The sequence below is a fragment of the Pelophylax lessonae genome (genome assembly GCF_965119305.1).
Source record: "Pelophylax lessonae genome assembly, chromosome: 4".
NCBI lineage: Eukaryota > Metazoa > Chordata > Amphibia > Anura > Ranidae > Pelophylax > Pelophylax lessonae.
The window spans coordinates 483,562,476-483,578,792 of record NC_138771.1 but is presented as its reverse complement, the minus strand read 5'-3'; the positions used below and the strand labels follow the sequence as shown (position 1 = coordinate 483,578,792).

Here is a 16,317-nt window from a genome sequence, read left to right as displayed (position 1 = left end):
CTAGCTATCAGGGGTATTGTTGGTGTTTCATGCTATTAGAGACTCAACTTTTTTCATTCAGACAGACCCTGACTGGTAAACTTGCAGCTGTGCAGATCTACTAAGCTGAAAGCAACGCTGTGCATGTAAATATGGCCATTCCATCCACATATATCAGTACACATTATATACATACACAGCATTATATGATATCAAGCTGATCACATTCACACGTGTCTAGGAAAACATGTACAAGACCGAAGTTCTTAACCATATCTTGTCAGTCCTCCTTTGGGAATGGTGAGAGGGGGATTCCGGATCCCCATTTGGTTCTCTTACAAAGCACTAACTCTGATTTACTTTCTATTAAAGCTGAACTCTGGGCTTTGTTTTTGGTGGAGTACAGAAAATGAGATCAATCTTTTGCATGCTGGGGAAATATTTTCATCTGGTGACAGGTGTCAAATGGAACAAGAAGTGAGGAGAAATCCCTTCAAGAAGGACAAGGATGACAATAGAATTAATCAGAGAACCAACCCTTCAGCACTCCAGCCTATAATAAACCAAATGCTAGAGTTGAGCTTTAAGCTTCTTACATTTATATAATTACTTGAATTCCCCCAACTGGCCCCCTGAGAGGGGCAGAGTCATTAAAGTGTCACATTTTACACAATGCTTTATCATCGGCTGTGATTGTATGCTTACCCAAGCTCTGTCCAGTATTGGCGATGTTCCTGTCGGTCACTGAGCTCCAGCTGCTTCCAATCATCCTCAACCTTTAAGATATAGGAAGACAATGAGGAGGGTACAACGGATTATCTACTGATTTCATCACTATTTTCCAGATCATTTACTCCACCCTAAATCAGACACAATTTACAGTAGAGGGGAGTTGAAGGAGGAGCTTTCCTTTAGATTTCATTGATTATCGTGTCACTATTTAATAGAAATTTTCTCAATTTTGCCATTTTTACAGATCAATCAATCTGACTGTATTTCGGTAGTGGATGGGGTGCTCTGGAAAATGTTGTAATATTTAATGATCTGTAATAATCTGCAGTATAAAGGGAAAGAAGGAATTCAATGACCCCAGCACTGTGCAGGGAAACCAATCAAAATTTGTCCTGCCCTGCTTTGGCTTCAGTAAAGTGAATTCTGATAGGTCAGCCAATATTGTACAGTGAATGATTGAACTCACGGATCGGGCGAGTGGTGAAGAGTCATCCCCCCCATGATGGAGCTGTAGCTGAATACGGGACAATCTCCACAGACTTGAATGACTCCGCAAGCTGAATCCGCTACAAGAGAAGAAAAAAAGGCAACAGAGAAACATCAGAGACTCTTCCTGAAAGGGAGAAATGTTTTGGTTTTTTTTAAATACCAAAAACTTCCCTGAAACTCACATCTGCCAGAACAGAACTGATTCCAACACTATAGATGTTAATTACAGTGCACTGCTGTCATTTCCCATGGTGATGTAAAATGTTCATAGAAAAAAAAAAAAAAATCAATGGACTTTACTGGCAATGAAGGGGGAACAAAAGTAATTCATTAAATATATTATTTATTTACAACCATATTAAAACAGCTTATATCTCAATAAATTAAATGGCTATTATTAATATTTATAGTACTGGTTTTGATTTTTTCTATATATAAGGATTTTACTGTAAGACAAAAATCCAATTTTTTTTACAATCATATTAAAACGGTTATATACTGTATCTCAGGTTGAGATTTCAAGTAAAAATAATAAACACATGATTTTATAGTGACTGCAGACTCATACCACTATTCATATTAATGAAATTACACTTGAGTTCATCAAGTATATGTTTGTATGGTGGAATCGTGAGTCCTCTGATTTAGCTTCCTCAGGACGCATGAGAATTCAGCAGCAATCACTAAAAGTGCACTAAAAGAAAACCAAAAAACACATACTGTATTCTCGGATGTTCATTAACGGACACAGCACCAGAATCTTCTTGACCATCGGGTTATGCTGCCCCTTACAAGAGTAGGACACTAGGCTGGAAAACACTTTACCACGCCTATGGGGCAGTCCCAGGGGGTATACTCCCAGTTCCTGCTATAGGCAGTTTAGTTGCAAGTAGTGTCAGAAGAAAAATAACCCAACTCAATAGAGGGGTGGGTGCTGTGTCTGTCAATGAACATCAGAGAAAAGGATTTTACGGTAAGACAAAAATCCAATTTTCTCTTTTGTTCATTGACGGACACAGCTCCAGAATCTTCTTGACCATTGGGACATCCCAAAGCAGTGTTAAACATGAGGAGTGGGAAAAAACTCAGCAGAAAAATTCCCAAAAGGCTAACCCTAGCCAGGTAACATGGACCTCAACCTGGAACAACTGGAGCATACCTGAAAAAACATACACCCTCAAAGAGGACTAATGCTCTCAAAGAGCGACCTGCAAAACATTGCGGCCAAAAGCAGCATCCGCAGATGCCAGCACATCGATATAAAATGTTGTGAAAGTGTGCACAGATGACCAAGTGGCCGCACCACTGACGCCTGATGGTGGAAGGTCCAGGAGGCACTAAGCGCCCACGTAGAAAGTGCCTTAACAGGGAACGGAGCAACCTGACCCTTGATGGAATAGGCCTGCACCACCGCCTGTCTTGTCCATCTGGAAACGGTCACCCCGGTTGCCACAAGGTACACCCCGATCACCCAACCCACATCCAGAGAGTGCAAGGCAATCTATTTAGGATGTTTAGGCTTAGGACACAGGGAATGCAACACAATGTCTTCATTCAGATGGAAACCAGAAACAACCTTAGGAAGGAATGACTGACAAGGGTGAAGCACCACATTGTCTCTGTGAGCCACCAGGTTGGGTGAACGACAAGACAACGCCGCCAGCTCCGACACCCTGCATGCAGATGTAATAGCCACCAAGAAGGCTACCTTCTGGGTCATTGTACTGTAAGCAGAGGAAGCTTGCAATTATTTACGAAAGGCTAGTACTAGAGAACTGACAGCACCAAATTGACACCCCACAGATACAACGGAAATCGTACTGGGGAAGCCAAGTGCCGAACCCCCTGAAAAAAGGTGCGAACCAAAGAATGCATAGCCAAAGGATGGTAAAGGAAGACCACCAAGGCCGAAAACCTGGCCCTTGACGATACCCAAGGCCAGGTGCTGCTCAACACCTCGTTGGAGGAATGTCAAAATCCAAGCCACCAAAAGGGAACGGGGATAAACCCCAAGAGACTCACACCATGCAATGTACGTCTTCCAAGCGCAATGGTAAATCTTCCTAGAGGTAGATTTTCTATCCATTGACAACGTCGGAATCACTGATTCAGACAACCCCCTATCCTTCAACACCTGGCTTTCAACAGCAAAGCCAGTAAAGCCAGCGACTGTAAAGCAGGATGGAAGATTGGCCCTTGGGCAATAGATCTTCTCTGAGAGGAAGTCTCCAAGGGGTATCGGCGACCAGCTGTACCAGATCGGCATACCAAGACTGGTGAGGCCAGTCTGGAGCCACTAGGATGACTGGATCCCTTCGGCTCCGATCCTTCGCAGGAGACTTGGCAGAAGTTTTTGAGGGGGAAAGGCGTATATCCGGATATACTGGCCCCAAGAAGCCACCAATGCATCTGTGAAGTCGGCCAGAGGATCCCGAGACCTTGCCCCAATTCTCTGTACCTTCCTGTTGAGACAAAAGGCCAACAGGTTCACCTCGGGAGTTCCCCACTGGAGACACAGCTGAACCTTAGAATGCTGGCTACCTCCCGAGCCGCCAGGACACTACCTGTGCCCCATTGGTGATTGACATACGTCAAAGCCGTGACATCGTCCGATTGAATCCTTACCTTGCACCTCTAAAGGTGATTTGTCCGATGAGCCAGACAAATCTTATCGCCTGAAGTTCCAGTATATTGACCGGTAGTCTTGACTCCCCCAGAGTCCAGGCCCCTTGAACACATCTGTGCCCAAAACGCCTCCCCACCTAGACAGGCTGGCAACTGCGGGGACCCACGTCCAGTACAGGGGAAGGCAGGATTTACCCTGTTAAAGTGCCAGAGAGCAAAGCCACCATATCTGGGACCCTCTCGAATCCCAGCTCAACAGGATCAGATTATCTAGAGACTGTGGATCCTTATCCCACTTGGCAAGATCTCCCATTGCAGAGGCTGGAGTGGAACTGTGCAAACGGAACCGCCTAAAAGGTAGACACCATCAGGCACAGCGCCCGCATGCAAGTCCTGAAAGAAAACTGACTGCTGAACAATAGGAGCCAAGTCGCATCCTGCAGCTTTGGAAATTTTTCCCCTGGAAAAAAACACCCTGGCTGAAGCTGAGTCCAGAATCAGACCCAGATAGTCCAACGGAACCAGAGCATATTTTTGGAAGTTCAATTTCCAACCAAACTCCTAGAGTCCATACAGTAGTTTCCAGGTTATCCTTTAGAGCAGTTGGAAACTCTGCTCACTGAAGATTATCCAGGTACCCAGTACCGCAATCCCCGCTGCCGCTACAATGCCAACACCGGGGTCAACATTTTTGTGAACACCTGAGGAGCTGAGGCGAGACCAAAGGGTAAGGTCAGGAATTGATCATGCTCCTCACCCATGGCAAAGTGGAGGAAACGCTGATGACCGACATATATTGGAACATGAAGGGAAGCGTCCTTTGATGTGGGGATGCCACTAATGCTGCACCAGCACACGCTGTTCAAATCCTTGAGGTCCAGGATTGGATGTACCTTGCCTTCCTTCATGGGAACTGTAAACAGGTTTGAATAAAACCATGAAAATGTTCCAATTTTAGAACAGGAACAATCACCCCTTGCAGTAGAAAGTCTTGCACTGCCCCGAAGAGACCCCGCAGGCGGTCTGGGGACAAATGCAAACTGGAAGGAAAGAAACTCACTGGAGGAAAAGACCAAAACTCGATCTTGTAGCCGGACTGGATCAGCTCGTGGACCCACCTGTCTTGAATCAGGGAGGTCCATGGGTCCGGAAAGAAGCAAAGACGTCCCCCACCTCAGACACGGGTGAGGGCGTCCCTTTAGGCAAAAAGGGCTTGTCTGCAGGTCTGGAAGAACCCGCTCTCCCAGACAAGGTCCTCTTGGAACCTCCGAGAAGGTCCTGACATATCCTTTGTCTTGAGATCCTGAGGGAGAAAAAGGCCGCAAATTAGCCGAGAAAAAAAGAGTCCACTTCAGTGACGAGACTCCTTGCCCCTGGCAGCCTGTGGAAGAAGAGTACTGTTCCCCTGTAAGACCCTTAATGATATCATCCAGTTAGATCCAAACAGGCGATCCCCTAAAAAAGGGGAGAACAGATAAGGCCTTCATTTCAGCCATATCATGCGTCGAAGGACCACTGCTGTCACGGACAGCCTAGAAACGAAGGAAGCCGCATCCGAGAGGCACCACAGACAAACTGCAACCCCTGGACCAACTGGTCCGCCAGCTCGCAAGGGCAGGGGGGAAGCTGTTCCCCTTCCAAAACCCGGCGCAAAAGCTTTGCCCACTCCGGGACACCAAAGCTATGATGGACACCGGCCTAAGGACCAAACCGACCTAACCATGTGGCAGACCAAAGTCTTGGCTCTCCTGTCAAAGGGATCATTAAAAAAGCCGGAGACTCCTCCACCGGAATTAGAGTGGAGTTATTTAGCCTGGAAACTTGAGAATCCACCACAGGTGGGACTGTCCACCTTTTTTAAGAGGGACTCTTCAAAGGGATACCGTCTAGCGAAAACTCTTAGGCACCGACATATTGCGTTTAGGTCACTGACTCACGACAATTTTGTCAAAGTAGGCGGAAAAAGGGGATACCTTTTGCCGCTTCTGGGGAGCTTGCCCGCACTGATACAATCATTGCATCCACCAGCGCCGTTTCATGCGCGGCTGCAGTAGAAGAGGAATTCTCCTCACTATCAGAGCTTTCGAAGTGTGTGGACGCAGACCCAGCAGGGTCGCTACATACTAAGCTCACCACGAAACATAACAATCAGGATTGTTATATACTGTAGATAAAAAACAGGCAGGTGAGGGTCGCCGACTGCGATCCCACAGGGGGATGCCAAGCCAGGGTCCACGAATGGACTACCTACTGGACCCCCCTCATGGGGGAGAGGGGGGGACAACTACTTACCATACAGTGGAACCGGGTGGGCACCGCTCCGGACAGATCAACTTTCCACCGGAATGGGAGTGCTGTCGGCCAGGAGGAACGATCCGGTCGTATGCATCCTTGCAAGACTTTTAACTCGCAGGCTAGCCCCCGTTCAGTGGGGCTATGTCACGGCCGACCTAGTGCACAGCTGAGGCCTGTGTGCGCTTTCTGGCCAGACTGGGGAGACCTTAACCACTTAAGCCCCGAAAGATTTTACCCCCATTCCGACCAGGGGGTATTTTGCGATTCGGCACTGCGTGACTTTAACGGACAATTGCGCGGTCGTGCGACGCTGTACCTAAACAAATTTGGCGTCCTTTTTTTCCCACAAACAGAGCTTTCTTTTGGTGGTATTTGATCACCTGTGCGATTTTTTGATCACGCGCTATAAACAAAAAAAGAGCGTCACTTTTGCAAAAATAGCAATATTTTTCAAATTTTTTTATATGAAATTCCCCCCCAAAAAAATGTAAAAATCAAAATTTTTTAACATTTTCGGCCAATTTGTTTTATGCTACCTATGTTTGATATGATTTTTTTTGCGGTACTGCGACATTGGGGCGGACAGATCGGACCCTTAACTGACATTTGTGACACTTTTGGGGTTACCAGTGACATTTCTACAGTAATCAGTGCTATACATATGCACTGTTACTGTAAAAATACACTGGTAGTGAAGGGGTTTTATTTACTATTACTATTTATTTACTATTACTATTTACTATTTTATTTACAAACTTTATTTGGAAGGGAGGGGCTGTGTGTATCCCTAGGGGCGTGCTTTCTACTGTGATTGGCTGTGGCTTGAGCTGTAAGGACACTGATCAACGGATCTACATACTAGATCCGTGTGATCAGTGTCTTTACAGCGAGGAGAATGACAGGTCGCTTGTTTACACAAGCTGCCTGACATTCTCCCTCTCCCCTGCCGATCGACGAGTGACCGGCGGACATCGGGTCCGCTGGTCACACGCGCGGGGGGGTTCGTGACCACGCGGGAGCGCGCCTTTCGGGGGCGCGCGCGCGCTCCCTAGACCCTCACAAGCTAGTGACGTAGCCCTACGTCACTTTGCCTGTGAGGGGCTGACTGCCGACGTAGATCGGCGTTAGGCAGTCGGCAAGTGGTTAAGAATCTAGAATATCCAGTCCGTTGCCCAGCAGTTAATTATAGTTCTCACAGGAACAGAAATTAATAAAAGAGGAATAAAATTCCATTTAAAAAGGAAAAAATGCTAGGACCAGAGATTCCAGCAAGGAACTAGGTCCTTACTCCTGACTAGGCAAAAAAAAACTAAATGCCTATAGCAGGAAGTGGGAGTATACCCCCTGGGACTGCCCCATAGGCGTGGTAAAGCTTTTTCCTGCCTAGTGTCCTACTCCTGTAGGAGGCAGCGTAACCCTATGGTCAAGAAGATTCTGGAGCTGTGTCCGTCAATGAATAACAGAAAAATTATATTTTTTTAATGGATGATTGGTCATTGCCAGTAAAGTCCATTGATGTTGTTTTTTTTATGGATGTAGCAATTGAGCAGTATATTCCCAATCCAAACACATGGGAGGATTCCAGACCTCACAATGATGAGCCTTAATGAGATTAAAGAGTCTGTACAGGGAGACAACCTATAGGAAGAACCCTGGGGGAGGGGAAGAATGGAATATATATCTGCACCTCTTCTTTACAGACTGGCCAGATGTCACTTCAGGTGAAGGGAATACTGAAACTTGTAGCTCTTATAGGAAAAACCCAGAAAGAAAAGGGTGGGGGAGGTATAGAATGTATATATATATATATATATATATATATATATACTTCATTACCAAAAGTTTTGGGACACCTGCCTTTACACGCACATGAACATTAATGGCACCCCTACTTCATAGGGTTCAATATTGAGTTGGCCCACCCTTTGCAGGTATAACAGCTTCAACTCTTCTTGGAAGACTGTCCACAAGGTTTAGGAGTGTCTTTATGGGAATATTTGACTATTCTTCCAGAAGGCCATTTGTGAGGTTAGGCACTAATGTTGGACGAGAAGGCCTGGCTCGCAGTCTCTGCTCTAATTCAATCCAAAAGTGTTCTATCGGGTTTAGGTCAGGGCGCTGTGCAAGTCAGTCAAGTTCCTCCACAACAATCTCGCTAATTCATGTCCTTATGGACCTTGCCTTTTGCACTGGTCCATATCCTTTGGTGGAGGGGGGATTATGGTATGGGATTGTTTTTCAGGGATTGGGCTTGTCCCCTTAGTTCAAGTGAAGGGAGCTTTTAAAGTGGAGTTCCACCCTATTTTTATACTTACCTCCATCTTCTCGCTCCGGGTCACCTGAAAAAGAAATGGATAATCGCATATTTTTTTTTTTTTTACTTACCTCGTAGCGAAGAAAATATACTTACCTTACTTCCTTCTTCCTCCTTCCTCGGCCGCGGCCCGTCGTCACTTCCTGGCTCTGCAATGATTCCTGGGAGCTGGACGTCATAGCTCCCAGGAATCATTGCGCCTGCACCGGCCCCGACGTCAGTTCCGGGTCGCGCGCGTCATCCCCTTCTAAACAGCTTCTGGGCATGCCCAGAAGCTGTGGAGGGGTGACGCGCGCGACCCGGAAGTGACGTCGGGGCCGGCGCAGAGCATCGTGGGACCACAGAAGGCGGAAGAAGACGCCGAAGAGGACGCGCTTCAAGCTGCCCACATCTGAGATGGCAGCGCTGGACAAGACGTTTGCAAGGTAAGTATTTTGTCTTGCAGGTAAGTGCAACCCGGGACAGATCAGAGGCTAGCCATTGTGGAATGCACTAGCCCTGACTGTCCCGGGGGTATTAAAAAAAAAAAACAAATCCAGGGTGGAACTCCGCTTTAAGGCATCAGCATACCAAGACATTTTGGAAAATGTTATGCTTCCAACTTTGTGGGAACAGTTTGGGATTGGCCCTTCCTGTTCCAATATGACTGTGCACCAGTGCACAAAGCAAGATCCATACAGACACAGATGAGCGAGTTTAGGGTGGAGGCCTGCACAGAGTCCTGACCTCCACCTGATTGAAAACCCCTTGTAGAGGAATTAGCACGGAGACTGAGAGCAGGGCCTTCTCGTCCCTGACCTCACAAATGTGCTTCTGAAAGAATGGTCAAACATTCCCATAGACACACTCCTAAACATTGTGGACAGCCTTCCCAGAAGAGATGAAGCTGTTATAGCTGCAAAGGGTGGGCCAACACAATACTGAACCTTACGGACTAAGTTTGGGATGCGTGTATTTTATCCCTCTTCCTATAAGACTAGCCAAGTTACACCCATAAGAGAAGGGAATGCTGAGATTTGTGGTTCATATAAGAACCCAACTGGCATTTGGGTATAGAATTCCTACAGAACTGGTCAGGTGTCACCCATGGGTGAAAGGAATGCTGTGACTTGTAGCTTATATATATATATATATAAGTGTATTTCTACCCCTCCTCCTATATGACTAAGGCCAACTAAGTGTTACCCATTGGTGAAGACAATACTGGGATTTGTAGTGGTGGGGGTATTAAATGCATCTCTGCCTTTCTTCCTATACTACTGGGTTCATATGAGTGAAGGAATTGCTGGCACTTTTATTTCTACAGCAGAAGCTGGAGAATCCTTGTACCTAGATGTAGACTAATTGCTGATGGATAGCTATGGGAAAGAGTGGACATTCTCAGTAGTCACAAAATGCAGAAAATGATTTGTGTATCAGGAGCGCCACCTGCTGGGGAATACCAGTTTCTGCACCTCACCACATCTAGCAAATATAATTTAGAGTAATTTGTCTGTGATTGGTAGAGCTCATCAAATCTCATTTCACTCACACAGACATCCAGTGGAGAGGTTCCATACTGCTGTCAGGGGATCAGTTTAACATGATTTGTCAAACACCTGTATGATAAGAACAGAACAATGGGGCGCAATGGGGAATCAATAAATAATTTCCAGCTTGCCTGATTGTTCTGTTTCCTCTCAGTTGTCGCTCCACGTTTCAAGATAGCAAAAATTCTCTAGAAATCCCCCCAAGTGAAATGTTGGGCAGAACAGACAATCCAGTCTGTCATTTCTGCCAGTGTTAATTTCGAAAATATTTTCGTCATAGTTTACGTCAGCTACATGTTTTCAGTGATAAAAACTAAACAAAAAATAAAATTAGAGTTAAATTAGAGTTAAGGCCCCTTTCACACTTGTGCGACTTCAAAGTCGCGTGATTTTGCAGCGACTTTTGCCGCGATTTTGACTGGGCTTGAATGTCTTTGGCCTTAAAACGCTTCAAAATCATGCCAAAGTAGTGCAGGGACTACTTTGAAGTCGGTGCGACTTCAAGTCGCACAGATATGAATGGTACTCATTGGAAATAATGGAGAACAACTTGTCATGCGATTTTGCAGTCCAAAAATCGCATGACAAGTCGCACAAGTGTGAAAGGGGCCTTAAGTGATTGTAAAGTCTCCTTAAAAATAAATAAATAAACACATTATACTTACCTCCTCTGTGCAGTTGGTTTTGCACAGGGCAGCCTCGTTGCTCCTCCTATCGAGTGCCCCCACAGCAAGCAACTTGCTTTACGGGCTGAGCTGCAGTTCCGTGTGTCTATTCAGACATGGAGCTGTCGTTTGACCCTGCACTTCTCTCTGTCCTGATTGGCTAACTGACTGTGATTGACAGCCGTGGGAGCCAATGGCGCCAATGCTATGTCTCAGCCAATCAGGTCGCCCCAGTGTGAACGGGGTCTAAATCTGTGTCTGTAGTGACTAAAATATGACTAAAACTAAAATCAAAAGACTATGACTAACACAAAATCAAAATTTGACGTCAAAATTACCACTGATCTCTGCCAGGATATGTACAAATATACAGTGCCTTGCGAAAGTATTCGGCCCCCTTGAACTTTGCGACCTTTTGCCACATTTCAGGCTTCAAACATAAAGATATAAAACTGTAATTTTTTGTGAAGAATCAACAAGTGGGACACAATCATGAAGTGGAACGAAATTTATTGGATATTTCAAACTTTTTTAACAAATAAAAAACTGAAAAATTGGGCGAGCAAAATTATTCAGCCCCGTTAAGTTAATACTTTGTAGCGCTTTTGCTGCGATTACAGCTGTAAGTCGCTTGGGGTATGTCTCTATCAGTTTTGCACATCGAGAGACTGAAATTCTTGCCCATTCCTCCTTGCAAAACAGCTCCAGCTCAGTGAGGTTGGATGGAGAGTGTTTGTGAACAGCAGTTTTCAGTTCTTTACACAGATTTTCGATTGGATTCAGGTCTGGACTTTGACTTGGCCATTCTAACACCTGGATATGTTTATTTGTGAACCATTCCATTGTAGATTTTGCTTTACGTTTTGGATCATTGTCTTGTTGGAAGACAAATCTCCGTCTCAGGTCTTTTGCAGACTCCATCAGGTTTTCTTCCAGAATGGTCCTGTATTTGGCTCTATCCATCTTGCCATCAATTTTAACCATCTTCCCTGTCCCTGCTGAAGAAAAGCAGGCCCAAACCATGATGCTGCCACCACCATGTTTGACAGTGGGGATGGTGTGTTCCGGGTGATGAGATGTGTTGCTTTTACGCCAAACATAACGTTTTGCATTGTTATTATTATTATACAGGATTTATATAGCGCCAACAGTTTGCGCAGCGCTTAACAAAATGAAGGCAGACATTACAGTTACACTACAATTTGGAACAAAAGGAATCAGAAGGCCCTGCTCGTTAGAGCTTTACAATCTAAGTTGGATTTTGGTTTCATCTAACCAGAGCACCTTCTTCCACATGTTTGGTGTGTCTCTCAGGTGGCTTGTGGCAAACTTTAAATGACACTTTTTATGGATATCTTTACGAAATGGCTTTCTTCTTGCCACTCTTCCATAAAGGCCAGATTTGTCCTATGGACAGAGTCTCCCACCTCAGCTGTAGATCTCTGCAGTTCATCCAGAGTGATCATGGACCTCTTGGCTGCATCTCTGATCAGTCTTCTCCTTGTATGAGCAGAAAGATTTGTAGATTTGTAGATTTGCAGTGGTCTGATACTCCTTCCATTTCAATATTATCGCTTGCACAGTGCTCCTTGGGATGTTTAAAGCTTGGGAAATCTTTTTGTATCCAAATCCGGCTTTAAACTTCTCCACAACAGTATATCGGACCTGCCTGGTGTGTTCCTTGTTCTTCATGATGCTCTCTGCGCTTTAAACGGACCTCTGAGACTATCACAGTGCAGGTGCATTTATACGGAGACTTGATTACACACAGGTGGATTCTATTTATCATCATTAGTCATTTAGGTCAACATTGGATCATTCAGAGATCCTCACTAGAAATGTCGCGAACATAAAATTTTATGTTCGCGAACGGCGATCGCGAACTTCCGCAAATGTTCGCGAACGGGCAAACCTGGGCGAACCGCCATAGACTTCAATAGGCAGGCGAATTTTAAAACCCACAGGGACTCTTTCTGGCCACAATAGTGATGGAAAAGTTGTTTCAAGGGGGCTAACACCTGGACTGTGGCATGCCGGAGGGGGATCCATGGCAAAACTCCCATGGAAAATTACGTAGTTGACGCAGAGTCGGGTTTTAATCCATAAAGGGCATAAATCACCTAACATTCCTAAATTGTTTGGAATAACGTGCTTTAAATCATTCAGTGTGTGAATACGATCAGGTATGATGTTGTATTGATCAGGTAGTGTAAGGGTTACGCCCGCTTCACAGTGACAGACCAAACACCTCGTTTAATGCACCGCAAACAACCGCAAACAGTCCATTTGCAGGGGGCACAGTACAGTCTGTGGGCCTGACACTCACTGGCAGGCAACTGCAATTATATTACAGAGGAAAAATTAAATATATAAATATCACTACTTGTACTAAATTAATAGACGATATTGTAATCCACTGCGCTTTAGGAAATACAGGTAACACAAACCTGACAGAATAACACAAATAACACAAATTGCTGCTACTTAAATGAGTAAATATAATAAGAAATAAAATTCATCCAGAAAAAACAGGAACTGGCTTTTTCATTCGAATTTCAGTAGCGCAGGGATGGTGATAACCTCTTACCAAATAAATAGGATGATAACATATACCAAAATATATGAATCAGATGTGATAAATATAAGCATAAAATCATAAATACATAAAAGCATGAAATCACATCAATAGGAGTCCATAAAGTCCATAGATATAAAGTGCATAGAGCAATGAAAGTGCAAACATGAAGGATCACAGGTGCGACTTATGGGGACCACCCTTGCTTGCCACCACCACACAGTGCTGGGAGAAGTATCTGAAATGCAGACTCACCAGACGCCTATGCCTAACCACTCTCATGGACTAGCCAACAACAGTATATAGTAAAATCAGGTTTCCTCCAGATCTCTGATTTGTGCTGCAAAGACTCCTCTGGAAGATTTCCTGGTAAATTTATAGTGAGTCTGAATTTCAGATACTTCTCACGGCACTGTGTGGTGGTGGCAAGCAAGGGTGGTCCCCATAAGTCGCACCTGTGATCCTTCATGTTTGCACTTTCATTGCTCTATGCCAGGCATGTCCAACCTGCGGCCCGGGGGCCGCATGCGGCCCAGAACCGCAGGCAATGCGGCCCACTGCCCCCGGACAAATTTTTATTTTGCTGGGGAGGAAGGAAGTCGGGTCAGGGGCATGGCCACAGCGGCTTCCAACTAACTGTAGGCAGAGGCTGCCTCGGAAGGGATCATCCTCTAGTTGTGTTAAATTAGTGCTGGGGGTGGGGGGGCAGCAGCGCGGGAAGGGCGTGGCGGCGGTTTATTACTTATATACCTTAACTATAGTATATATTTTATATGCGGCCCGAGAAAATTTCTCTACACTCAATGTGGCCCAGAGAAGCCAAAAGTTTGGACACCCATGCTCTATGCACTTTATATCTATGGACTTTATGGATTCCTATTGATGTGATTTCATGCTTTTATGTATTTATGATTTTATGCTTATATTTATCACATCTGATTCATATATTTTGGTATATGTTATCATCCTATTTATTTGGTAAGAGGTTATCACCATCCCTGCGCTACTGAAATTCGAATGAAAAAGCCAGTTCCTGTTTTTTCTGGATGAATTTTATTTTTTTATTATAGGAAAAATTTAATTAATTTTTTATCTGCAAGGTGCTGTGCCACCCTATATGAGTGGTGGGCAGTGGGCACAGTACGGTCTGTGGGCCTGACACTCACTGGCAGGCAACTGCAATTATATTACAGAGAAAAAATGAAATGACTTTATCTGCAAGGTGCTGTGCCACCCTAAATGAGTGGTGGGCAGTGGGCACAGTACAGTCTGTGGACCTGACATTCATTGGCAGGCAACTGCAATTATATTACAGAGGGAAAATGTAATGAATTTTTTTATCTGCAAGGTGCTGTGCCACCCTATATGAGTGGTGGGCACTGGCAGTGGGCACAGTTCAGCCAGTGGGCCTGACACACACTGGCAGGCAACTGCAATTATATTAAAGGGAAAAAATGAAATGACTTTTTTATCTGCAAGGTACTGTGCCACCCGATATGAGTGGTTTGCACACAGTACAGTCTGTATATATATAGAAAAAAAATAAATAAAAGCAGACTGATATACCAGCCCTAAAAAGGGCTTTTTAGGGTGCTGTCAGGATGCTGTCCTTACAGCAGGAGTGGACACAGAACACTGGCCTAGCTAATGATTTCCCTATTAATTCAGCAGCAGCAGCAGCACTCTCCCTGCTCTAACTAACTCTGCAGCTTCAGAATGAATCTAAGATGGATGCTGCCCTTGCTTTTTTATAGGAGGAAGGAGGGTCTGGGAGGGAGGGTATGCCGATTGGCTGGAATGTGTCTGCTGACTGTGAGGTGAGGTACAGGGTCAAAGTTTGCTCAATGATGATGTATAGGGGGCGGACCGAACATCGCATATGTTCGCCCACCGAAGAGAACGCGAACAAGCGATGTTCGCCGGCGAATAGTTTGGGACATCTCTAATCCTCACTGAACTTTTAGAGAGAGTTTGCTGCACTGAAAGTAAAGGGGCTGAATAATTTTGCACGCCCAATTTTCAGTTTTTTATTTGTTAAAAAAGTTTGAAATATCCAATAAATTTCGTTCCACTTCATGATTGTGTCCCACTTGTTGTTGATTCTTCACAAAAAATTACAGTTTTATATCTTTTTTTTGAAGCCTGAAATGTGGCAAAAGGTCGCAAAGTTTAAGGGGGCCGAATACTTTCGCAAGGCATTCTGTCGGTGGGGGATTGGCATTAGAAGCATGCAAGGGAGCACTAAGAAATGTGCACATCTAAGTTACTAACAAATAATGTGCAATTATTAAAGATGAGTGCCCTGTATGAAAGGGAATTGTACAGTTCACTTTTATTTCTCTCCTATGGTCAGGAAGTCTTTTAAATTAAATAGGAACTCACTCTTGTTTATAAAAAATGAAAAGTCAGCAGCTACAAATACAGCAGCTGCTGCCTTTTAACAAACAGTTACTTGGACTCCAGCGCTGTCTTCCCCAAAGCCAATTCTTCAGCAGGCTTTGGATCTTTGGCACCACTTTCTTGGATGTGTGAGCCAGCTCTGACTTTCTTGGTGTCTTACAGCCAGTTCCCCACTGCGCATGTGATGTGAAAGATTGAGCGGAGCTATGAGACTGGTCCTTATGGAATGGGGGAGGGGGGGTCAAACTGACGTCCTACTCATCTAGGCAAGAACTGAGGAAGTGGGAGATGGTACCTATCGAAAAAAATATACCCACTCCCTACAAAAAAAAGGTTGAAAATTAGTTAGGGGCTTGGGGAGGAAGAAAATAAGTTGCATTTCAATTCATGGGTGAAGGTTTGCTTTAAATATTTTTTTTATAGTAATTTCTGGCCAGCAGGTGGGGCTCTTGGAGAATTTTCACATGTGTACAGGGCGAACCTTAGCTGCTTTGCTGAAAATGTATGATGTTTACAGGGATTAAAAAATTAAACTCAAATTTAAACACAAAACACCTCCTGAGCAGTGACTCTTCCCTATTCAGTAGAAAGAATGGAAAGGGAGGGATTGGACTTTATAGGCACCAGTATTAAAATTGTATACTTTATTAAAGGATTCACAAGAACATATAAGACAAAATACACAAAAGAAAAAGGTAAAAAGGCCAACATATA

At 44.6% G+C, this 16,317-nt stretch overlaps 1 protein-coding gene across 3 annotated transcripts in view; it reads right to left on the bottom strand.

Annotated features, from left to right (window-relative positions):
- PIK3C2G (phosphatidylinositol-4-phosphate 3-kinase catalytic subunit type 2 gamma) overlaps positions 1–16,317 on the bottom strand; it is a 208,424-nt gene that overhangs the window by 120,970 nt on the left and 71,137 nt on the right. For all 3 annotated transcript variants that reach the window (XM_082255684.1, XM_082255683.1, XM_082255685.1), the window contains exons 6-7: positions 1,178–1,277; positions 685–755 (exon numbers count right to left, since the gene is read on the bottom strand). In XM_082255684.1, coding sequence (XP_082111810.1) covers positions 685–755; positions 1,178–1,277 — 171 coding nt within the window. The remainder of the gene's footprint in view (positions 1–684; positions 756–1,177; positions 1,278–16,317) is intronic.